This window comes from Mustela nivalis, assembly GCF_964662115.1.
Source record: "Mustela nivalis genome assembly, chromosome: 8".
Taxonomy (NCBI): Eukaryota; Metazoa; Chordata; class Mammalia; order Carnivora; family Mustelidae; genus Mustela; species Mustela nivalis.
In genome coordinates, this window is record NC_139027.1 from 73,427,573 (window position 1) to 73,449,752 (window position 22,180).

Below are 22,180 nucleotides of genomic sequence, written 5' to 3' on the forward strand. Positions count from 1 at the left end.
TTGTCTCTGGAGCCCACAGACAATGGGGACAAATTCCTTTTTATCTTTATGTTCCCAGCACCTGGCAGGGGCCAGGTCCTCAATTACTGGTAAAAATTTGCTGACGGAGCGCCATGGTGACTCAGTCAGTTCAGCATCTGCCTTTGGCTCAGGTCATGATCTCAAGGTCCTGGGACCAAGCCATGCATCTGGCTCCTTGATGGAGGTGGGGAGGAGTTTGCCGGAGTGATGCTAGGCTAGGGGTGGGGTCTGATGAGGCCCAGGAAGTGCATTGCTTTTAGGGAGCAACACAGAGGATAAGACAAGATCTTTTCCTCCCCCAACTTTACTGGAAGAAAATTAATACATAACTTTGTGGAATTTTAAGGCATATAACATGTTGATTTAATACACATATATATTAAAAACAGATTACCACCGTAGAGCTAACACCTGCATCACGTCCCCTAATTACTATTTATTTTTTAAGGCGAGAGTATTTAAGATCTAGACTCTTAACAATTTCCAAGTGTATAATACAAGAGTATTAACGATAATGACTGTGCCATACAAAACTGTGCTGTCAATGTCCTTACTTCCTCATCTTAGAACTGGAAGTTTGGGACGCCTGGGTGGCTCAGTTGGTTGGACGATTGCCTTCGGCTCAGGTCATGATCCCGGAGTCCCGGGATTGAGTCGGGCTCCCAGCTCCATGGGGAGTCTGCTTCACTCTCTGACCTTCTCCTCGCTCATGCTCTCATGCTCTCTCTCACTGTCTCTCTCTCTCAAATAAATTAAAAAAATCTTAAAAAAAAAAAAAAGAACTGGAAGTTTGTGCCATGTCCTCCACCCTGCAACCCCTAGTAACCACCATCTACTATGTGTTCTGTGAGTTCAACTTTCTTAGATTCTGCATATAAGTGAAATCATACAGTTTTTTATCTTTCTCTGTCTTCTTTGTTGCACTTAGTGTAACGCCCCTGGGGCTCATCCATGTTGTCACAAAACCAGGGATGTCCCCCTTTCTCGTAACTTAGTAACATACCATGTGTATATGTATACACACACATTCAGACTACATTTTCTGTATCCATCCATCTGGATGGAAATAACTCACTGATATTTCCAGTTCAAACTTTAGACAAATTTTTTTACTTTGATTATTTGAATTCACTGTTCTCTTATACACTTGGTTTCTAGTGATATTAACAATCTTCATATTGATAGACACTTGGATTGTTTCCATATTTTGGCTGTTGTGAATAATGCAGTGAGTATAGGAGGGCAGATATCTCTTCAAGATCCTATTTTCATTTCCTTTGGATAAATACCCAGAAGTAGAATTGCTGGATCCTATGGTAGTTCTATTTTAAATTTTTTGAGGAGCCTCCATGCAGTTCTCCGCAGTGACTACACCAACTTATGTTCCCACCAACACTGCACAAAAGTTTGTTTTTCTCCACATCCTCACCAACATTTATCTCTTATCATTTTGATGATAGCCATTCTAACAAGTGTGAGATTTGCATTTCCCTAACAATGGGTGATATTGAGCATCTTTTCATGTGTCTGTTAGCCATTTGTGTGTCTTTGGGAAAATGTCTATTTAATTCCTCTACCTATTTTGGATCAGATTTTTTTTCTTGCTATTGATTTATATGAGTCCTTTATATATTTTTTATATTAACCCCTTATCAGATAATATGATTTCCAAATATTTTCTCCCATTCTCTAGGTTGTCTTTTCATTTTGTTGATGGTTTCCTTTGCTGTGTAGAAGATTTTAAATTTGATATAGTCTCATTCTTTATTTTTCTTTTGTTGCCTTTGCTTTTAAGAAATTATTGCCATGACCCATGTCAAGGTCACTTACTACCTGTTTTCTTCCAAGAGTATTATGGTTTTGGGTCTTAATATCTAAGTCTTTAATTCATTTTTTCTATGGTGTAAGATAGGGTTCAGTGTCATTCTTTCACTTGTGGCTATTCAGTTTTTCTAGTACCATTTACAGAAGTGACTGTCCTTTCCTTATTGTATATTCTTGGCTTCTTTGTTATAAATTAATTGACTATATAACGGACAAAATCTTAGAGGCACTTTTTAGCCCCTTTGAGAGTCTGTGTGCTTTCTAGATTCTGTAGCAACTTCTCATCCAACACCATGAGCAAAGAGTTCCATTTGTCAAGGTGCGTTAATGCTGGCAAACCACATGGGACCCTGTGGGTTTAAAAGGCTGACACCCATTTATTGTGTCTGTGTTGTTATGCTTTTTAAGTCTCTTGTTCTGTAATGATTTTCCTTCTCCCTCTAGACCCACCCCACTTTGTTTCATGCCATTGATCTGATGGAGAAGCAAGGTAATTTTCTCTGCCAAATATCCCACATTCTGGATTTGCTTTCTCTTGGTGTGATTTAACTCATTTTTATAGTCTCTGAATCTCTTGTAAAGTGTTAGATGGATCTGGATATTTAATTCGATTTAGGTTCAAGAAGGTACTGGGTACTTACTGTCACATTGCCTCATGAGGCACATGCCATCTGGTTGTCCCACTTCTCACAACACTGAGACAGAACAGTGGGTTCAGGGGTCTCTCTCCATGTGATAGCTCCACAAACCTTCACCTAATGGTTTCAACACCTACTGATGATCATTGCCTGGATCCATTATTTTATTGCAAAATGGTGGCTTTCCTAATTGTATCACTCATTCTGCATATGTTAGCTGGAATTCTTACATGGTGGAGAACTTTTTTCCATCAACCCCTTGGTTTCTGTAACATGCAAGTTGTCCGTGAAAGGCAGAATAATGCCTGGTTCTCCTTTCACCAATCTACCTTCAGAGTAACGCTCTGGTGCTCTAGCTGGTACCCTCACTTCCAGCACAGACCAATGAGTTTTGGGGTTTTTTTTTCTGTTTGGTTTTTTTTTTTTAATATATATCATTGTGAATGCATGGATTTTTATATATTTTATTTGCTTTAGCACATGACAGTATTCATTTTTATGCTCACAATGCCTCATCTTACACTACTGGGAGTCACTTCAGATTAGCTCCTGGGTTCTTTAGACATGACCCCATTTATTTTTGAAACCTTCCTTGCTTCCTTATACGATGAGAAATCCCTGCTTTATTTGGTACATTTCCAGGCCTAGACCTACAATCAGCCACCTCTTCATATGGTCCCCATTCCTTTTAGTATGAAATGATTTTTAGAGACCACAGTCTAGCTGCCAGAGGTGATGATTGCTAGCTGGCTCTCATTGCTTCTAGACTTCTTCAGTAGATTAGATACTAGAAAATAAATTCTGTTTTTTAAGAGAAAAATAACTCACTGATATTTCCAGTTCAAACTTAAGACAAATTTTTTTTACTTTAATTATTTGAATTCTCTGTTCTCTTATACACTTAGTTCCTAGTGATATTAACAAAATTATTCACTTTCTTCCCCATATAATATACCTACAATAATCTCATTACCCCGCTTTCCCACATAGAGGTTACGTCTATTAAGATTGTTCTGTACCATTTTTAAAAATCAGTATTGCTACCAAAAAGATTACCAAGTGTAATTTTATAACTTTGTGGGTTCTTTTGTTCTTGGAATTTATCCTGTTATGAATGGAGAGTCAAAAGTCATCTGGGGGGCACCTGGGCGGCTCATTCAGTTAAATGTCCAACTCTTGGTTTCAGCTCAGGTCATGATTTCAGGGTTGTGAGATCAAACCTCTTGTTGGGCTCCATGCTCTCTCTCTCCCTCTCCCCTCTTCCCCTCACTTCTCCTTCACCCTCTCTCTCTCTCTCAAAAAAAAAAAAAAAAAAAAAAGCAGTCACTTGGATGTTGAGTTAAAATCACTTGAAACCATTCTGTCCTCTGTGCAGTTATGCTAACAATATGATATAAAATTAGGCTCGTTTATTTCTGTTTGTTTTCTAGTTTCAGAGATTATCTTATTTCTCTTTTTGTCTGATTTTGTCGTTTAACTATATAAAACATTTACATAATTCTAAAGGCAAAATTATACATGTATAAGTACCTTGGCACCCTGTTCCCCGATCATGTCTTGTCCCTCCCCCCAACGGAAACTATTACGTATCCTTCTATTTTTATGTTTTAAAATGTAAGCAAACAACATACCTCTTCACCTATGTTCACCTATATTCAGACACCCCTTCCCCACATAGAGCTGACATACCATAAACCTTGTCATGCACTCTGCTTCATTTTCCACTCTGTGCAGTCTGGTGCTGCCCTACCACATGGTCACCTGCAGGGTGGGAAGGAGTCTTCATTAGATGATGTGCCTTGGTTTATGCAGATACCTGCTGAGGGCCATTTGGGATGTTGGTGGTCTCTTCCTTCTGTAATAGTAATGAATGGCCCTGAGTGTATGACCTTCTATGTTTTTGCCAGTGTATCTTTGCAGAGGCCTTTTCATGCTCTCTCAACTTCTGCTTATACCAAGAGTAGAGACATTGGAGTAGTGGTTATGGTTCTCAAAGGGCATGACTATGGGCTACCCACAGTAGGAAGGAAAGGCAGGTGTGCATGTGATCTTTGTAACAGGAGATGCCGCTGGCAGGGAGGGCCTGCCGGGTTCTTTCACTGGGCTTCATACCCTCCCAGAAGAGTGAGGACACATCCTTCTGGGAGCCTCTAGGTTCCCCTGATGCAGACTCACTACCATGAGCTAGAAAGAAGTTGGCAAGCACCATTAACCAACAAAATGTGATCTACAGTGGAGTGGGACCACCCCCAAGAGTTCTTAATGCCACACAGAGAACAGGATGCCTGGGGCGGCCTGCGGGTGGGGGAGCATAGAGCACAGATGCCCAGTACCGGTGGGGGCAGGTTTTCCTTCCTTCATCATTGGGTCTCAATCATCTCCTTCCACCTATTGTTCAGACAGCTAACTCCCACATCCTCTTAGGACAGACACTGTGTGAATGTCCTGTGCACTCGGTTCCTAAATGGAGTCTCGAGCTCGGAGCTGGGGCAGAGGCCGGGATGGGGATGATGGAAAGGCCCCACCCTCTGTGCTCCAGGGCTAGGCACACAAGCTGGATTAGACAGATCATTCACAGCAGGTAATGAAAAGAGGGCACAGCTTTGCAGATCAGCAGTTCCCATTTCAAACCCAGTCCGTGGATGTGTGTTTTGGACCACCTTGCCAGGATGCCTCTGTCAGGCAAATCCTCAGCTGCTGTGCAGACACGACATCTAGCCTACTGAGGACCGGCCGGCCTGTTTGCCCACAGGAATGATTTCACCTTCCTCAGGCATCCAGTACAGTATTCTGCACACACCCCGCACCCCACCCAGCCAGCCCTTCCTCTTGCAGGCCTGCTGTCTTGGACCTCACACCACATCAAACGCTGGTTTTCCCATTAATAAAAAGAATTCACACAACCTTCAGAGCCATCAGGAAAATTCCTACCTCTGCAGTGCTCCTCATCATTGGCTGTGGTATTTGACAGGGTGGGGATAAACCGGAGTGAAAAGCCATTTAAAAATAAATACAACTGAGAGCTTACTGTGGCTGTGCCCCTCGGCCCCGGCCCTCCTGTCCATCCTGCGCACCCAGCATGAGACGTGGAGGAGTGCAGACTCTCATGGTGCCTCTTGTGTCCTAGGGAGTCGAGGAGCGCACTGGGTAGCCGGGCCCTGTCGCATGACAGTATTTTCATTCCTGAGTCGGGACAAGATCCCCCTCGACCTGTGCGGGTATTTTCCCAAGAAAATGTGTGCGACCGGATTAAAGCCCTGCAGGTAAACTTCTCCTTGGCAGTGACACTTGGTATGTATGTCAAATACGAGTCAAGACATTTTCAAGTTATTTTCTGCCTGTTATTTGACATATTCTGAAGTATAATTGCATGCAGGACACTCCGAATTACTTACAGACAGATCCTGACTCATCCTGAATTGTCACCACTCATTTTCAAGAGCAGGAAGTATGGTGGCAGACAACGCTTTTCAGTTCAGTCCACTACACCAGGCAGGGACATTGAAAATAGACCCTGAATGAATGAATGGGAGCAGGAAGATTTGTTGATAAGAAGTTGCTGATGAAAATAAGAGCAAATGTTCTTTATTACAATCTAGCTAAAAATACAGTGTAATGTGAAAATGGGGCCGCCACCTCCTCCGGGGGGCCTTCCTGCCAAGCGGGGAGATGACGCCGGAATGAGTTCTGAGGATGACGGTCTACCCAGGAGCCCCCCAGAGATATCCCTGCTACCTGACATCGGTCCTGGCACAACCATAAAGGCAAGTGAAGCCTGTGCCACCTCGTGGCTTGGTGTGCACCCACTTCAGAGGGCACTGAGGGTGGGGATGTGCTCTGGTGGCCCCCGTGTGCTCCTTATGTAAGAGTCCCATGGTCTGTGTGGCCAGGCGGTATTCCAGACCAGGTAAGTGGAGCTCACAGTCTTGGGTTGTTTCTGTTACTTGAGCAGAAATGTCCATCTTGTCAGGAGATACAGTTTTGGTAACATTTTTTGTAATGGTTACAGATCTGATACAATCAATCCTCTACCTGGTTTTTCCTGTCTGAGCAGATGACCAGACCAGGCATCCCATCTGAAAGTAGGAAAACACCTTTATGTCTGTTTTCTGTTGTCATGACATCTGGCTGGAGGGAGAGGGAGTGGCGAACATATGTGGCTTAATCTGGACTCTCTGATCTTAGTTTAGGACCATGAGAACCTGTTGGTGTAGGGCTAGAATGCGGTAGTGTGCTGCTGGAAAACAGGGCTTTGACAAGCAGGAGGGGTATTATGACCTCAGCAGGGCAAGGGAGCTGATTGTAGATAACACTCTTTCCCATTAGGAAACAGGATGAAGAATTGCGCCCCAAGGAAGTCACCCTGCTCGTGGTGCCGCCATCTTAAGCCCATAGGCTGTGCTTGTACATAAATGATCATTTTCCCTTTAGACCAGCCCTGCTGAGTTGTATGTTTTTTGCTCACACTTGAAAAACAAAGGCCAGAGTCCATGTTTTGTAGCCACTCCCCTGCCCGGTGCATTCTTGGAGCTCTGGCTTGTGCCCTAGTGAAGAGCTCTTCACTGGGAATCTCGGGGATTCATCATGAACCACTGTCGTGTAGATTCTGAGCTACACTGTAATACATCAGCAGTCACTTCAGCTTGGACAACCAGAAGCCCTCTGGCAAAGGCAGGGGAAAGAATATTTATCTAACTTGGGTGCGGTTGTGGGTCCCCTGAGCATCACTAATGAAAGCCAGATGAAGGGCTGTGGTATAGCTACACATAAGTAAGCCCCAGGGTTGGGAGTTCGCTCAGAGCTGGCTAGAGAATTGTTCTCTCCAGAATTCTGCTCTAAGGTGAACCTGCCCCCTGCTTGTTCCGTGAGCAGGGTCTGAAGGCAGTGAACTACCCACATCTGTTCTCCCACGTTGAAGAGAAGGAGGAGAAGACAAGGAGGATAATTTGGCCTATTTGATGGGTTTCAAGCCAACCCTTAAAATCCTGGAGGGGAAGGTCGGCAGGCGATGGCTAACTCCATTGTCACATGGCAGACCCATCTCGTACTCTGATATGTGGAGCGTCAGCGTCTCCAGCCTCAGGGGCAGATGGATGTTGTAAGTTTCAGGGCCACGTGCTGGAGAGACAACTCTTATAAGCCATATGGACTGGTTTGCCCTCTCTCTGCCTTTAGCTGGGACCGTAACAGGAGAACAGGAAGTTTTTAGTTCCATTCATTAAGGCATGAGCCCAACGCTGAACCTGCAGAGCACCACAGTGCACAGAATACGTAGTTAGCTGCGTGGGGGCTCCTCTCACCAGGCAGGGCTAGTCTCATCCTTCTCAGCATCCCTGGTCATGTTGCTGAAAAAACAAGGTTCTGAGATTTTATTAACTGGATAATTTTATTAATTGGGTAATGGGAAACTAAAATTGGAGCCTTTAAGACTTAAAAAAAAAATGTGTAACCTTTGTTATCATGGTTTTTAAGACACAGTGATCATATTTAATGCCCTGAAAGTTTCTTGGGCACTGGTTGAGAGGGGGAAATAGTGCACCTTTTAAAATGTCTTCATATAACAGGTGATATTTGATATAATGGTACCCTAAATCCCCAAAGGATGGGATTGCGGGCTATTTCATTTTTTCCTGTTGTGACTCCTGAAGCAGTTGTGACTCCTGAAGCAGGCCCACATGTGTGATAGAGAAACTTAATGAAGATTATTGTGGTAAAATGTTTCCAGTAACAAGTATCTCATGGTACTGCCAAGGTTGTATTTTCTGATGGAATGAGTTTTTCAGGAAATGCCTAGAATTATTTTTAAAATCTCATTACCAAACATGAGGTGGCAATGAATAAAACTTTATTTGGCGAGTTTTAAGGTAAAATGACATCCAACTAGCCATCTGCTAAGTGTCCTGCCATTAAGTAGAAAGCACTGGGTAGCAGGTGGCCAGCTGACAAGCTGTCCCAGGAGATGAGGGCAGGTATCACATGGGGAGATACAACATAGGCTCTAGCAGAAATGCATCCATGTTCTCAGAGGGTTTTGGAGAGGATTATGTGAGATCTGGTAAGTCAGTGCCTCCCCTGCCTTCAGCTGGGGATGTGAAGCCTGTTGGGAGACAGCCTTCCCAGAAAGGCCCCACTGGCCCTGCTTAATGTCTGCAGGCTGTTCCCGTGTGCACAAGCCTCAGCCCACACCTCGTTGGCTGAGCCCCTCTATTTGAGGACAAACACTGTAAAGCAGCTGTCACCCAGGGTTACCCCTGGAAAACCCATGAATCCCAGGCCATTTTCCCATTTAAGTCCCATTCCTCCAATGAAGGGCTGGCCACCTGCTAGACTTTTTAAATCATTCACTTCCAGAATCATCCAGAAGCACAGATTTCAGTACAAACCGGGTGATTAGGAGCAAGCAGTGCAAATGGGAACGGTTCCAGCCCACAGATAAAAACACGGGTCAGCTTTCCTGCCCTGTCCTATCTTACCTCACAGAGCTGCTGCACTGATCAAAGACAGGATGCGTAATTCTCCTCTGAGTCAGAAAGGTGTTGGTCTTTTCAGGCCCCAAGAACTCTCGGAATGACCACAAAGACTGAGAAGTGAGAGTTGGGCGCCCTAGCAGGAAAGACCAGCCATGACAGCCTGTACAGGCATTTTGCAGGGACAGAGGTCACTGTGGTCAGAGTTTCTGTGAAGTTAAGCCCATTGCCAGATTGCACCCCCCGCCCTCCCAGGGCTGGAATGGGCCTGAGCCCAGGACCAGCTGCTCAGGTGCTGCACGAGCCGGGGAGCTGAGTGGAGAGGAGGCAGAGAAAGTTCATTCTTTGCGTTTATAGGAAGGTGACCAAAGCCCATATCCTCACAGAAGGCATAATCATTCTCACCTGGGAGTCACTTCATTTGCAGAAGCAGCTCATCTGGCCTGTTCTCCTGTTCTCTTAAGTCCCAAACAGTCAAGAAAACAAAACCCCAAATTTTACCATGTGTGTATACATATCGTTCCTCTGGACAAGGGTAGAATGAAGGATTCTTTTGACCTTTGGAATGTACCCATTTTAATGGTGACCCTCAGGGAGGACACCTGGGAAAGGTATCACCTGTCCAATATTGGGTGACTTACTGAGTCATTAGCTACAACAGTGGGAGCCAAAGCCACAGGCACAGAGGAAGCCGGGAGTCTTGTCCTGTGGTTTATTTTTTTAAAAATAATTTTTCTTGCTTTATTCCCGTAAGTACCCGTGTAACTGAAACAAGAGAATTAAAATAGATTATGTCCACTTATTACCCTTTTCCCCTCATTGTAGTAATAGTCTTCCCCCATTTGGTAGAAATAAACTTCATACTTGCAAGAGAATATATAAGGGACCTTTCTGTTAAGAGGGAAAATACATTTCTCCGAGGAAGTTCCCTTGCAGGGGCAGTGCCTGCATCAGCTTGTCTCTCTAACAGTGACATTCTTCTAGGGTCCCCTAGTTTAGCAGAAGCTATTGCAACATGCTCTGTGTGGGGCTCCAGGGTTGTGGAAAAGAAACTGAGCAACATGTACCCAGGCCACTGGGAGTCTGCCCACTGCCCATGTCTTGTTTGATGCCTCCTTCCCGAGGAGACCATCTTCACGGGGGCTTACTAAATAGTTGTGAAATGCCTAAAATTATGGGCTTAGGTTAAAATGTAAGCTTGATACCACGTCGCACCCATCAGGATGGCTCCTATCAAAGAAGTAGAAAATTACAAGTGTTGGCAAGGATGTGGAGAGATTGGAGCCACTGTGCACTGTTGGTGGAAATGCAAAATGAGGCAGCCACTGTGGGAAAAACAGTATGGAGGTTCTCAAAAAATTAAAAATAGAACCCCTGTATGGTCCAGCAGTTCCGCTTCTGGGTATATAACTGAAAGAACTGAAAGTTAGTTGTTGAAGAGGTGTTTGTACACACATGTCCACAGCAGCTTTATTCACGCTAACTAGAATATGGAAGCAACCACATTGCTTTATTGCATCATTTATTGATGGGTGAACAGATAAACAAAATGTGGTATCTACATACAGTGGAATATAGGGAGTCTGACCCAGGCTACAACATGGGTGAACGTTAAGTGAAACAAGCAAGGCAAAAAAAGGCAAATCCTGTATGATTCCCCTTAATGTGAGGCAGCTAGAGTAGTCAGAGTCATAGAGATAGAAGGTAGTAGAATGGTGGTTACCAGGGTCTGGGGGGCAGGGGGCAATGGGGAGTTGTTGATTAGTGGGTGCAGACTTTCAGTTTTATGAGAGAAAAAGTTCTGCAGATGGTTGCCCAGCAACAGGAGTGTCGTTACTGCCACTGAACCGTATGGCTAGAAGCAGTTATAATGGTAACTTTTGTTGTGTGTATACATACAAAATGTGGAAGATGAACAACACTGGGAGAAAAATGCAAACTTGACACTAATTCTGAGCACCATACAGAATAGAAGGAGGGGACAGGGTTATAGCTAAAGCCCAGCACCTCTCGGATTCTCTCTCTCTGCACCCTGCTTCTGTGTGCGTTACATTTGCTCATGGGTGCCCACTGGGTGCCCTCCTCCACCTCTTCATGCTGATAAACCTCTTTGCAGTATAACCCACTGAGACCTCACTTAGTGAAGGGGATGGCCAAGTTCAGTGGGCGGGCAAGAGCATGCTACTGTCATTCTTCTGGGGGACAACCAAAATCCCCTTTCTCCCTGGCAGCGCTTTTGCCCTTGACTGACTGTCAATGCCTCACTGCTGAGGTGTAAGCTAGCAAAATATCTGTCACACCAGATTTCTGCAGGAGGACACACGAAGATACAGAAACCTGGAAAGAACAAATGCAGCTGCAGCGATGGGCTGCTGGGTTAATGGGCACTGCCCATCCTCTGTTCCAGCCTATAAAACCACCTCTGGGCCACACTCTCAGCTTCTAGAGGCAGGAGCACGCCTGATATTAGAGAGATCAGGTGGGTCTGTCTCATCAGAGAAAGAGGCTCTTGACCGAAGTGCCTGTACCTGCCTGGAAGGGTGAAGGCAGAGTTGTCTCACCGAGACTGCCCGGGATGCAGGCTCTCTGCAAGGCCATGAAAATGAGTGAGAAGTTTGTAGGGGTTGGCCCAACATTTAAAACTCCTTTCTAAGGAAGTCCCTAGAGTCCTCCCTGTTGAGAGGCTGTAGGTCTGTCCCTCCATGTAAAGCCCAGAGATGGCGTGGGAAGCCTGAGCACAATATAAGAAGGGAGCTGATATGTTGGCTGGACCCATTTCATACTGAAAAGTTAACGTATGGCCTGCTTGCTCCTTGTCCCATGAAGGTCTCTTTAGTTTCCTCGTCCCGGCCTCAGTCTCCGGACCAGCTCTTCTCCAGGCAGGCAAGCGATGCTGGCATCTCCCCCCGCACCTCGGACAGCAGCACGGCACCTGTGGCTGATTTCGATTACCCTCCAGAATTCTCCTCCTGCCTGGACAACTCTGCAGCTAAGCACAAGCTCCTGGTTAAGCCTCGCAACCAGCGGTCCAGCAAAATGAGGCGGCTGTCTTCGGTAATGGGGCTTCTTCCTATATGCAGAGGCAGGCTGCACAGGCCTGGTCGCCCCCACCCCCAGCCCCTCCAACCCTGGCCTCTCTCTTCTCAGGGTCATATGCCCCTTGTAAGAAACCCCCATGATCAGTGGGACCATCTGCAGGAGCTGGAGTTGCTCTTCTTTTTCAATGAACATCACGTAGGTCTCTTTCCTGCATAAACATGCCATCTGTTCATCTGTTCTGCAACACCTCCCATGAAGCCATCATGCCCTGTGGGGCCCCTGCCTTCCCATGGCAGTGTAAGGTCAGCATAAGGTCCGCACTCCAGGCCTGGAACAACCAGGCCCTACCTACCTCTCAGACTTCCTCTTACTCTCCCTCTCTCTCTCAACACACTGTAGCCTGCAGAGCTGTTTCTGGCCTCAGGCCTGATGCTTGCTGTATCCACGGCTTAAGACACTCTCTTCCTGGTTGGCTCCTTCTGTCTTTGGGTCTCAGCTCGGAGGTCCTCTCCCTAGAAAGGCTCACCTGACCACCCTGTGGAAAGCAGCCCCACCTTCCAACCAGTAGAGTCCCCTTCCTTCGTAGCCCTGGCCACACACAGAAGTAATGTTTGTAAATGTGTGTGCTCACTTATTTACTGCCCGTCTTTTTGTTTTTTGTTTTTAAAGATTTTATTTATATGTCAGAGAGAGAGCACAATCAGGGGGAACAGAAGCAAAAAGAGAAGCAGGCTCCCCATGGAGCAAGGAGCCCAATGTGAGACTCGATCCCAGAAGCCTGGGATCATGATCTGAGCCCGAGGTAGACACTTAACCAACTGAGCCACCCAGGTATTCCTGTTACCAGTCTTCCTGAGCCCTCACCCCAGCCCTGTGTCCGGCCCCTAGAGCAGTGCTAGCTGCACAGCTGGCATTTAGTGTACATTTGTTGAACGGATGAATGAATGAGGGAATGAACAATGACAGATAAGCTGACACACTAGCTCAAACGCTTGCCTTGGGCAAGGACCTACTTAGTAGTGTGGGGTTTGTGCCCCTGCGAGGACAGACGTCCCCCCCCCCACCCCCAGGCATGCTGCCTGTGTAGGCATTGGCTCATAGTTCTAAGAGCCAAGAACTCATTCATGGAGTGCTTTGGATTCATAGTGCGTTCAAGGTCCACATAAGATCGTTGCCCTCTCTGCTGCCCAGTGGTTACCACAATGTCTCAGCCCTGGAGGAGCTGAGAGCAGGGTGTGGGGCCAGCCTGGCCACAGAGAATGACAGTGCTGAGAAAGACTTGCCCACAGACCAACATTCTCTCCTTCCTTCCCTGGAGACAAGATTGTAGGGTGGTGAAAAGCCCCAGACAAGCTAGGTGCTCAGCTAGGGATAGTAGGTTTTCCTTTGGGCATGTAGAAGGTGCTTTTTATTTTTTTTAATTTTTAAAAAATTTTTTTTTCAAGTGAGGATTATTTTATTATCTAGTAAAAAAGGTTTTATTGTCACACTTTTTTTTTGTACTAGGAAAGGACATCAGTGCACATTTTAAACGCCTGCCAGCAGGGGTGACTTTAGAGGAGACTAACACTGGAGACGTGAGCTGTGGTTACCGTCAGGCTAATGTGTCCTTGTGCAAGCTGGTCACTAGGGTACTTGTGTAAATGCTCGCACACCTGACACATTTACAGTTAAAGGTTTGGTGCTGTGGGACTTGGCTGGGACCAGTAACCAACCTGCCTGTCCTCATGCTGATTGGAGCCACAGGGCAGGGACAGAGCCAGCTCCCTCCGGCCTCAAGCCTGGGCTTTATTCCCATGGGGATGTCTTTTGCCATGGCAAAAGCACCCTGATCCCCAAGAGGGGCCAGAGTACCAGGAAAATCTTCATGGTTGGGAGGAGGGACCTCACAACCAAAGGGCCAGCCACAGCCTGGCCAGGACTTTGTGGCAGAGGGAAGCCCGGCTCATCCTCCAGGTGGAAATGCAGCATCCTTTCTCGCTCTCCACTGGACAGCACTGTACCTCGCCATTTTTCAGCTTGGCTTCGCCCTCAAACCCCATTTTTTAATTTTCTTTTTTAGAATAACAGAAATTCTGATATAGGCACTCTGGGGAAACATTTAATTTAAATTAAATGTTTGATTTAAACACTGTCATTTACATATCCTCCCTCCTCCTCTGCTTTCCCTTCTTGGTAGGGATTAAAACCCTTCAGTTTTTGACTGGGCAGAGGTGTCCAGCTAGTTGTCACCAGTGTCATTCTTGGGCCCTAAGGTGGAGGCCTCTGTCCTTCAGTGTTCATAGCACCCTTTGCCCTTTGGTTGTAAGGTCCCTCCCAACCATGAAGATCTTCCTGGTACCTGGCCCTTCTCAGGGATCAGGGTGCTTTCCTGCATTCCTGTTCTGCTCCTAGGGTGAGGCTGAGCTGCCGTGGCCTCCTGGAACCCTGGAAACTTCTGCAGAGGTCAGGGTTCCTTCCGATTTTACTGAACAGTGAGGTTCAAGTTTCCCCCGCTTTTCTGATCCCCCATTAACATCTGAGGTTTCTTTATGCCTCCCCATTTTCACTGCTGCCCCCACTCAGGCATCTTTCTCTGAGTCACCCCCTCAGACTCTTCCTGCCGCTGTCCACATTCTGTCCTCCCTTTGGGCAGAACAGCTGTCCAGCCTGGCCAGGCACCTTCCAGCTCTGTCATGGCGGGGAGGGGGTGAACCCTCTACCTGACACCATCTAGGCTCTGAATCTTTGGAGCTCTAGAGAAAAAAAAGGGGCGGGGTGGGCTTTTCTTGCCTTAAAAACTCCATCTTGGCACAGTTAAAAAACAAACCAACCTTGGCTATTAAGACCATGATATTTATTACCAGTTGGAAAAACACTTCCAAGAGTGCATTTTGCTGCATCCTTCTGCCCCACTAGAGCAGAGGTCGGGGAAGAGAAACACACAAAAGTCAAAAGCTGGCTGTTATCTCAGCATTTTTATCCTGCTCTCAGGAGCAGGGCCTGTGTGGGGCTCTGACGTGCTGGAAGCAGATGCCTGTGAACTGAATGTTTACGCCAGCATCTTGCCCCTGGCTAGTCCTCATCCCCACCCCAGCAGTGCCAGGAGCAGGGAATATTAATTCTCTTTTAGTGGGAGCAGCACAGTGATATGAGTAGCCCCAGGTTGTGGCTGACAGAGCTACCAACTACAAGTTCAGGGTCTCTAAGACTGACAATACTTCTCAGCAGTGTCCTCTGCCCAGAGATGACACAGTTGCTGCCCCGAAACTCACTCTTTCTGGTGAGAGGAGGCTGATGAGCAGGCAGCCATGACTGTCTCCATTTTGGTGCCAGCTAAGCAGTGGGTCCTCCACTCTCCATTCCTCCAGAGGATTGCAGGGTGTGAAGCTGCCGTGAGGGCCCAGAGGAGGAAGGGAGGGGCAGCGGCGGTGGAGATGGAGCAGGTAAGTGCAGTCTTCCTGCTGGACTCCATGCGCTTGAGCCCAGGTTGAGTCAGAAGCCCCTTTGCTCCCTGCAGAGCCTCTGTTCAGTGTCCCAAGTCCACACTCCATGCTGCCTTTGTCCTGCCCAGCCCTTCACTCTCACCTCCTTGTAGCTTCCAGTGGCTCAAGGTGAGATATGCCCAGCTGAGCCTGCTTCTCAGCTTTCTGCTCCTTTTGTGAGGGTTGTGATAGTTTTAAAACGTGACCCACATCCTAAACAGGTTTCAACATCAGTGATTTCCTGTAGTAGCAGAAGGCCAGTGACACCTTTTGAACCTGCGGCTTTTGAAAATTCTTCTGTAGATTTCTTTGCACATCTTCATTTTTTTTCAATCCTGGGGCATAGGGCTGTGCCCCTTGGCAAGAATTAGAGAATTAGCTAAGGTATTATCGCAAATACCCTAGTTATCCTGTGTTCTGTTAGCAAGCAGAGGCCAGCTGGAAGATGTTAAAATGGCACCAGCAAACAACAAATGTTAAAATAGTACCAGCAAACAACAAAAACCTAACACAAACACTTCTGCACATTTCTTAACATAAAGGAAAGGAGGTCTGCTGTCCTGAACTTTTTTTTTCCAAGAAGATCGAAGTGTTTTCTAATGTCCTGAACTTTTTTTTTTTTTTTTTTTTTTTAAGAGTGACCTCAACACCCTCAAGCTTTTGGTCATTTTCTCATAGTATTTTTGAATAATTCATGACTACCTTGGTCTCTTCTCCTTCCTAAGCGAGCAGCAACTCACTTTGGGTACGGCAAGAAGGAAGCTGGACTAAATTTAAATTCCAGACACTTTTCAGAAGAAAAATACAAGGCAGTGTTTGTCAAGCCAATAGGGCTTCAGGAAAAGAGGGGCACCATAAGCTTCAGGGAAGGGGCAAGACTTCCTCCTATAGGAGTGGAATCTGAGACTGTTCTTGGGGGGCTGCTGGCAGAACACCCTGGAGGTGTGGGGACAGAAGAGCTGGCCAGTCACTTGGCCCAGAGGCTGGCATATTCAGTAGTGCGGGCCCGGCTTGACCTGAGCAGGGATTGGGAGAAATAATTTAAGACCAGAGAATATAGGACTTTTAATTAAGCTGTAAAGTTTGGACTTTATCCATCAGCTATGGTTTGGGACGTTACCTTACAAGATGTGGTTTGCCCTTCACCATGGGGCCCATCCCTGGAGAGAGAGCACTGAGCTGGGAAACTAGCTCTTGGCAGCACAGGGTCATGGAGAGAGCACCAGCTTTTCAGCTGAGCTAATAAGCTCAATCTTTACCAAGGTGTGGCCCTCTCTGAGCTCCCAGTTCTTCAAGTACAAAAAGGAAATAATCCTTCCTTACTGGGATGAATCAAGAGAAAATAATAGGTGTAGAGTGCAAAGCACGGCAGACCCCCAGCTTATTTGGTCCCCTTTCCTTCAATTTTTAGAGCAGTATCCGCTGGTTTTGTAGTTCAGTCACTAGAATAGTTTTTTAATTTAATTTAATTTATTTATTTGATGTTCAAATAAATGAACAAAAGTAGATGTGGGGGGAGCGGGCTCTCTGTAGAGAGCCCGATGTGGGGCTCTATCCCAGGACCCTGAGATCATGATCTGAGCCAAAGGCAGAGGCTTAACCCACTGAGCCACCAGGCGCCCCCAGTCACTAGAGTCTTAAGCAGTATTTCCTTTCAAGGCATAGCCACCACTGTTCTGCTGAAAGCTGAACTTGTACGGCAAGTTTCCAAAGAGATGGGTAAGGCATTAAGAAGAGACACCATGTGTGAATGTCTGCTTAGGTGCCAGCTTAAGAGACACACTGCTTCCTTTAAACCATATTAAATCTTGTACAAAATAGAAAGGTCATAGGCTTCCTAATATTCGACATAATAATGCTGTCTTTTGTTCTCTTTATTCCTGCAAGCGAGCACAGTCTGAATCGCTTAGTGATCTGACCTGTACCCCAGAGGAAGAGGAATACGAGGAGAAGTCATTACCCAGAGTCAACACAGAAGAGAGCCCCAGTTCAGCACAGCAGGATGCGGTACTGGATAGAAGCCCAGAGCCCGGGGGGCCAGCCGCCATGCTGCAGCCTGGCGGGGCGCGCGCTAGGCGGGCGCGCCTGCAGCACTGCCCAGCCCTCAGTGCCAGCGCTGAGGAGGAGGAGGAGAGCTTTCTTGGGGATAATCCCTCAAGCCGCCCGGCCACCCCCGAGGTCACCGAGCCTGTGTCAGGCCCGGCCCCCTGCCCCGAGTCTCTTTCTCTGCCTGAAGGTTCCCCAAACCATAATCCCGACAGTGAAAACCAGAGGGACGAAGTGTCCCTGGAAAGCACGTGTCCCCCAGCCAGGGAACCCGCTGAGGAGGTGGTCTGCGTTTCCGCAGACGTGGAGATTCGGTTATCTCCCTGTATCCCTGAGGAGGACACGACACCTCCCGAGACTGACGCTGCCACCACCTCGGAGACTCCCGCTGGTCCAGAGGGGCCAGACCCAAGTGTCCAGAAGGAGGGGGAGCTGACGCTGGAAGTGCCCGTGCCCGTGCCCGTGCCCGTGCCGGAGACCGAGACCGAGACCGAGGGAGCAGGGAAGGGATCTCCCGAGGCCCCCGCCCCAAGCCCACCGGCCCCCAAGAGCTGCTTGAAGCACAAGGCCCCGGCGGTGAGCGCGGGGCCCAGCGCGCCGGCCGCCTGCGAGTCGCCCGCGGAGGAGCCCGCTCCGCGTCCGCAGGACGGAGATGCCGCCCCCGCCGAGCAGCCCAGGGCCGAACCGGCGGAGGCCCCACAGGGGGGTCCCGAGAGACTGGCGCCGGAGCGGAAGGTGGAGCGGGGAGGCAGCGAGCTGCGGGCCGTGAAGTTCTCGGTGTCGTCGGGCCGCGCGTGGCCGCGATCGGGCGGCGCCCGCGTGCTGGAGCGCGGCGGCCCCGCGGGCCCCTCGGCCGGCCGCCTGCCGCTTCTGAAGAGCAGCCTGGTGTGGAGGAGCGAGGCGGCGCTCGACGACCTGCGGCCGGCCCCCGAGCCCCACGGCGGGAAACCTGCGACGGCAGGCGGCAGCGGCGCCTCTCGGGATTCAGGGGACACGGCGACCGGGCCGGGCCGAACCCCCCGGGATGCTCCTGAAGACCCTTGCCCGGTCGCCCGCGAGCCGCCCTCGGGCGACGACAGAGGCCCCTTCCCTGTCAAGCTGCGCTCCACCTCTCTGTCCTTCAGGCACCGGGAGGCGTCCTCTGTCGAAGTCAGAGGGGTAAAGAGATACAGCGCTGAAATCCGGCTAGAAAAAGGGGGGTTGGCTTTGCTCCCCAAAGACGAGAAATGTCCGGCCGCGAAGGCCCCCTCCCCTCGAGGGGCACGGTCCCCGCACGAGCCTGGAAAGGCGAAGGCCCGGCCCTCGGAGCCGCTCAGCGCCAAGCCTCCCCTGCCTAGGAAGCCGCTGCTGCACGGTCGCCCCCCGCAGCCCCCGGACACCGGTCCCGGCGAGCATGCGAAGGTCGTGCCGCCCCCGGACTCCAGGCGGGACAGCCGGATGGCCGAGACCCGGTCGACGCACAGGGCCGCGGGTAAGAGCCGAAGTCGCGGTGGGGTAGGGGCAGGGCCGTGGGCAAATCCCACGTCCACGGAGTATGTCAGCGCTTGGGGTGAAAACCTTGCAGGGGAACTGAGATCAAAAATCAGAATTCCTCATGGTATCACTAACACGTTTGGTCGAGTTAGAAACTGAAGAAGGGGGGAAACAAATAGGGTTCTGCAGCAGTTCAGAGAAGTCAGGAAGTTGGAAAAACATCTCGCAGCTACTCCCTGAGAGGAGATGGGCCCTCCAGGGAATCACTCAGATGCCTCTTCCATTTCTTCCCTCAGAAGCTCAGTGAGTTCCAGAACCCTGGGATATGGGTACTCTGACAGAGGGAGGTACCCCCGGGCCTATACCACTTCTTGGTGAGAAATGAAGCCTCTGGCCTCTCTGTCACTTAGTGTCCTTCTCACCTACCGCCCCCTTCCCTGCCCCTAGGAGGATTTTTTTTTTCCCCTGTTTAATAATCAGACTCACGTGGCCCAGCCTCATGGGGAAAGCATCCCATTTATTGGAGTCACAAGCCTTTGTAAAAGGGGAGCCCCCTTGGGGTGGGCGTTAACTTCCTTTCTCGAAAAAGAGATGGTGTGAAGGTTGGAGCCGTATGTAAGAATCTTCTAAAGCAACTGTCCTTTAAAATGAGCAGAGATAAAAAAAGATGACCTTTCTAGGTCTTTGACATTTGTCGCTTTTTATTTTTGGTGTTTGAGATGAAACGAGCAATCTGTTGGAAATGGGTATTTGTGGTAGAGCTGAAGACTATTTCGTTGCTGGGTTCTTTTATTAATGGAAATCAGTGTGCCAGAAACAAAACTATGCAAAGGAGTCACATGTGCGTGTGATGAAGTCCCTGAGGAGAAGTTTTCCGTGGCAAATTTTATTTGGGGGGAAAAAAAACAACTTTCAGGATGTTTTAAGTGGCTACTGTAAGTCTAGGACTCCACTGAAACACCACATTGCGGGACAGAGGAAGTAGGACCCTGTTCTTCTAGGGACCCCACACCCTGAAAGTGTACACATATGAGGGGAAAATAAGCTCACAGAAAGCAATGCAAAGGCAGGCTAAAGAAATTCTTATCTTTTCTGCTTCCTTCCTGGGAAGTGAGTGAAAATGCAGTGTGTGTGTGAGTATACATACATTTACATATATACATATATAGTGCTTTAAGTTGGGAAGGTGACAGCTCTAGGCAGAAGTGCCGAGAAAACACCCTCCAAGAGCCTTCCTGATCCAAGGCCTCTTGGCTCAGTGGTGATTTTTTGCTGCTGCTGCTGCTGCTACTGCCCCTACATTAGGATAATCAGGGAGCTTTGGGAGAGGTTCAAGCTGGAGCTGATGATCCACTCCACAAATTGCTGGCGAGGTTATTGAAGCTATTGTAGTGTTTCAAAAACCCATGGAAATATCAAGGGAGAAGGGGGTTTGCTCTGTGCAGATGAAACCCTGACATCAGCACCATCCACCTTCATGGCCTGGAATTGAAAATGTGTCTCAGGGGCTTGCTGCCTGAATGGAACTTAAAATACAGGATACTTGGGTTCATGGTCAGCACTGGAAAAGAAGCTTCATAGGGCAGTGCTTGACACATTAATAATTTATAACTTCCTCAGCCCAGACTGTGAGAGTTAGGATTGTTTATTGTCAAATGCCTGGAATGGTCTATAAAGATCTTACTTTTTTTTTTCTTTAATTTATAAAATACAATATAGTATATGTTAACAGCTTTACTTAAAAGTATAGTGTAAAATAATTGCCTTGTCCAGTTATTAACATTCTCTAAGCCACAGAAATAACTGATCCAGATGAAATCCATAATGAAAGAATTCCGGTTACTTAAGGGCAGGGGTAGTGATTTTCATTTCAGTGCAGAGAGAGGAAGGGAGGAATTACTCTCATTCTGCTTGACCTCAACTCTCCCAAAGTGTGGTTGGTATTTGAGGGGCAAATATCAGGACAGGCTGTGGCTGCTCCCTGGGACCTTGGGGTCTTGGGGCTGCCTCATGTAGACCAGAGCAGAATTGCAAAGTTGGGCTGTCAATCCTGTTAGTGAAAGTGGGCTCTGTGTCTTCCCCAGATACTGGATCTGCTTGTGGTTTAATTCATTCTTATTATTTCTGTCATCCTCATTGCTCCCAAAATACAGCTGCCGGAGGCAATTAAATTCATATAAAACAGGTAATAAAAGTTTTAATAACAGTATTATTCAGTTTTCCAGAGAGGCCTTATTACTGCTGTTTATTATCTTGTGGTAGCAGGTACTTTACCCAGAGCTCCCAGATGGGCTGCCACCCCTTTCAGGGGCACACACCGTAAAGCTAGGTTACTGAGGTGTCCCAGATGGGTGCACAGTTCTACCTTAGGGACCCAAGCACTGTGTCCTCAGCACCCCTGCTTATCCTTCCTCCTCTCATCCACACTCTGTGTTCTTTCTCTGGAGACATGGAAGAACCCTTCAGTGGGGGAGGCAGGGAGGATTCCCCAGCTGTTGGAGTAAACAGAGGAGCCCAGCTTTGCTAAGTGCAGGACCTCACGGGGCTACGTTGGGGTGGTTACTGCAAGGCCAGTACCATATTTGTGCTCATCAATGCAAATGAGACTGTTAATAGGAGGCGAATGGCCCCGGGTTACCAACTTTATTCATCTGTGCAGGACATTACCATCCTCCTGGTAGGATAGTCCATATCAGAGTCTAAATGGCAGATCGGAGAGCACCCTTCTGAGCACAGGATGAGTTAGGCAAAAAAGTTAGAGACGTTCAAGACTTTCGTGTGGAAAAATGGTAAAACACAGAAAGTATATAGAAAAAAAAATCCACTTAGGAGTCTGCTTTCTAGATGTTATCCCTGCTGGCTTTTCTTTCGGGTCATTCTTCTTTCTCTGTGTGTAATTTATATTTCATGTAGTTGCAGTCACATGTGGGATATTTTGGAGAACAGTTGGACAAATTGCCATTGTCACCTAGGGGCCTCATTTGATAATGAGCCTCCAGTCCAAACTCATTATGTCCAGATGGAGCTGGTGATCAAAGTGGCACACCCAGGTCTCTGAACCTCTTTCTCTAGACTCTAGTAGTCACTCATTATGCATTCATTCTTGCAACAAATATGTCATGTATATCTGCCATACACATAGCACTGTGCTGGCTCCCAAAGGGCAGTCAGGAAAAACATGTGGACCTCATTCTCAAGGAGCTTACCG

General features: G+C 47.8%; 1 protein-coding gene across 7 annotated transcripts in view; it reads left to right on the plus strand.

Moving 5' to 3' along the window:
• Positions 1–22,180, plus strand: part of CRACDL (CRACD like) — a 131,121-nt gene that overhangs the window by 87,978 nt on the left and 20,963 nt on the right. For all 7 annotated transcript variants that reach the window (XM_082746778.1, XM_082746783.1, XM_082746780.1 and 4 more), the window contains 4 exons: positions 5,611–5,746; positions 6,083–6,247; positions 11,777–12,004; positions 17,341–18,970. In XM_082746778.1, the coding sequence (XP_082602904.1) occupies positions 5,611–5,746; positions 6,083–6,247; positions 11,777–12,004; positions 17,341–18,970 (2,159 nt within the window). The remainder of the gene's footprint in view (positions 1–5,610; positions 5,747–6,082; positions 6,248–11,776; positions 12,005–17,340; positions 18,971–22,180) is intronic.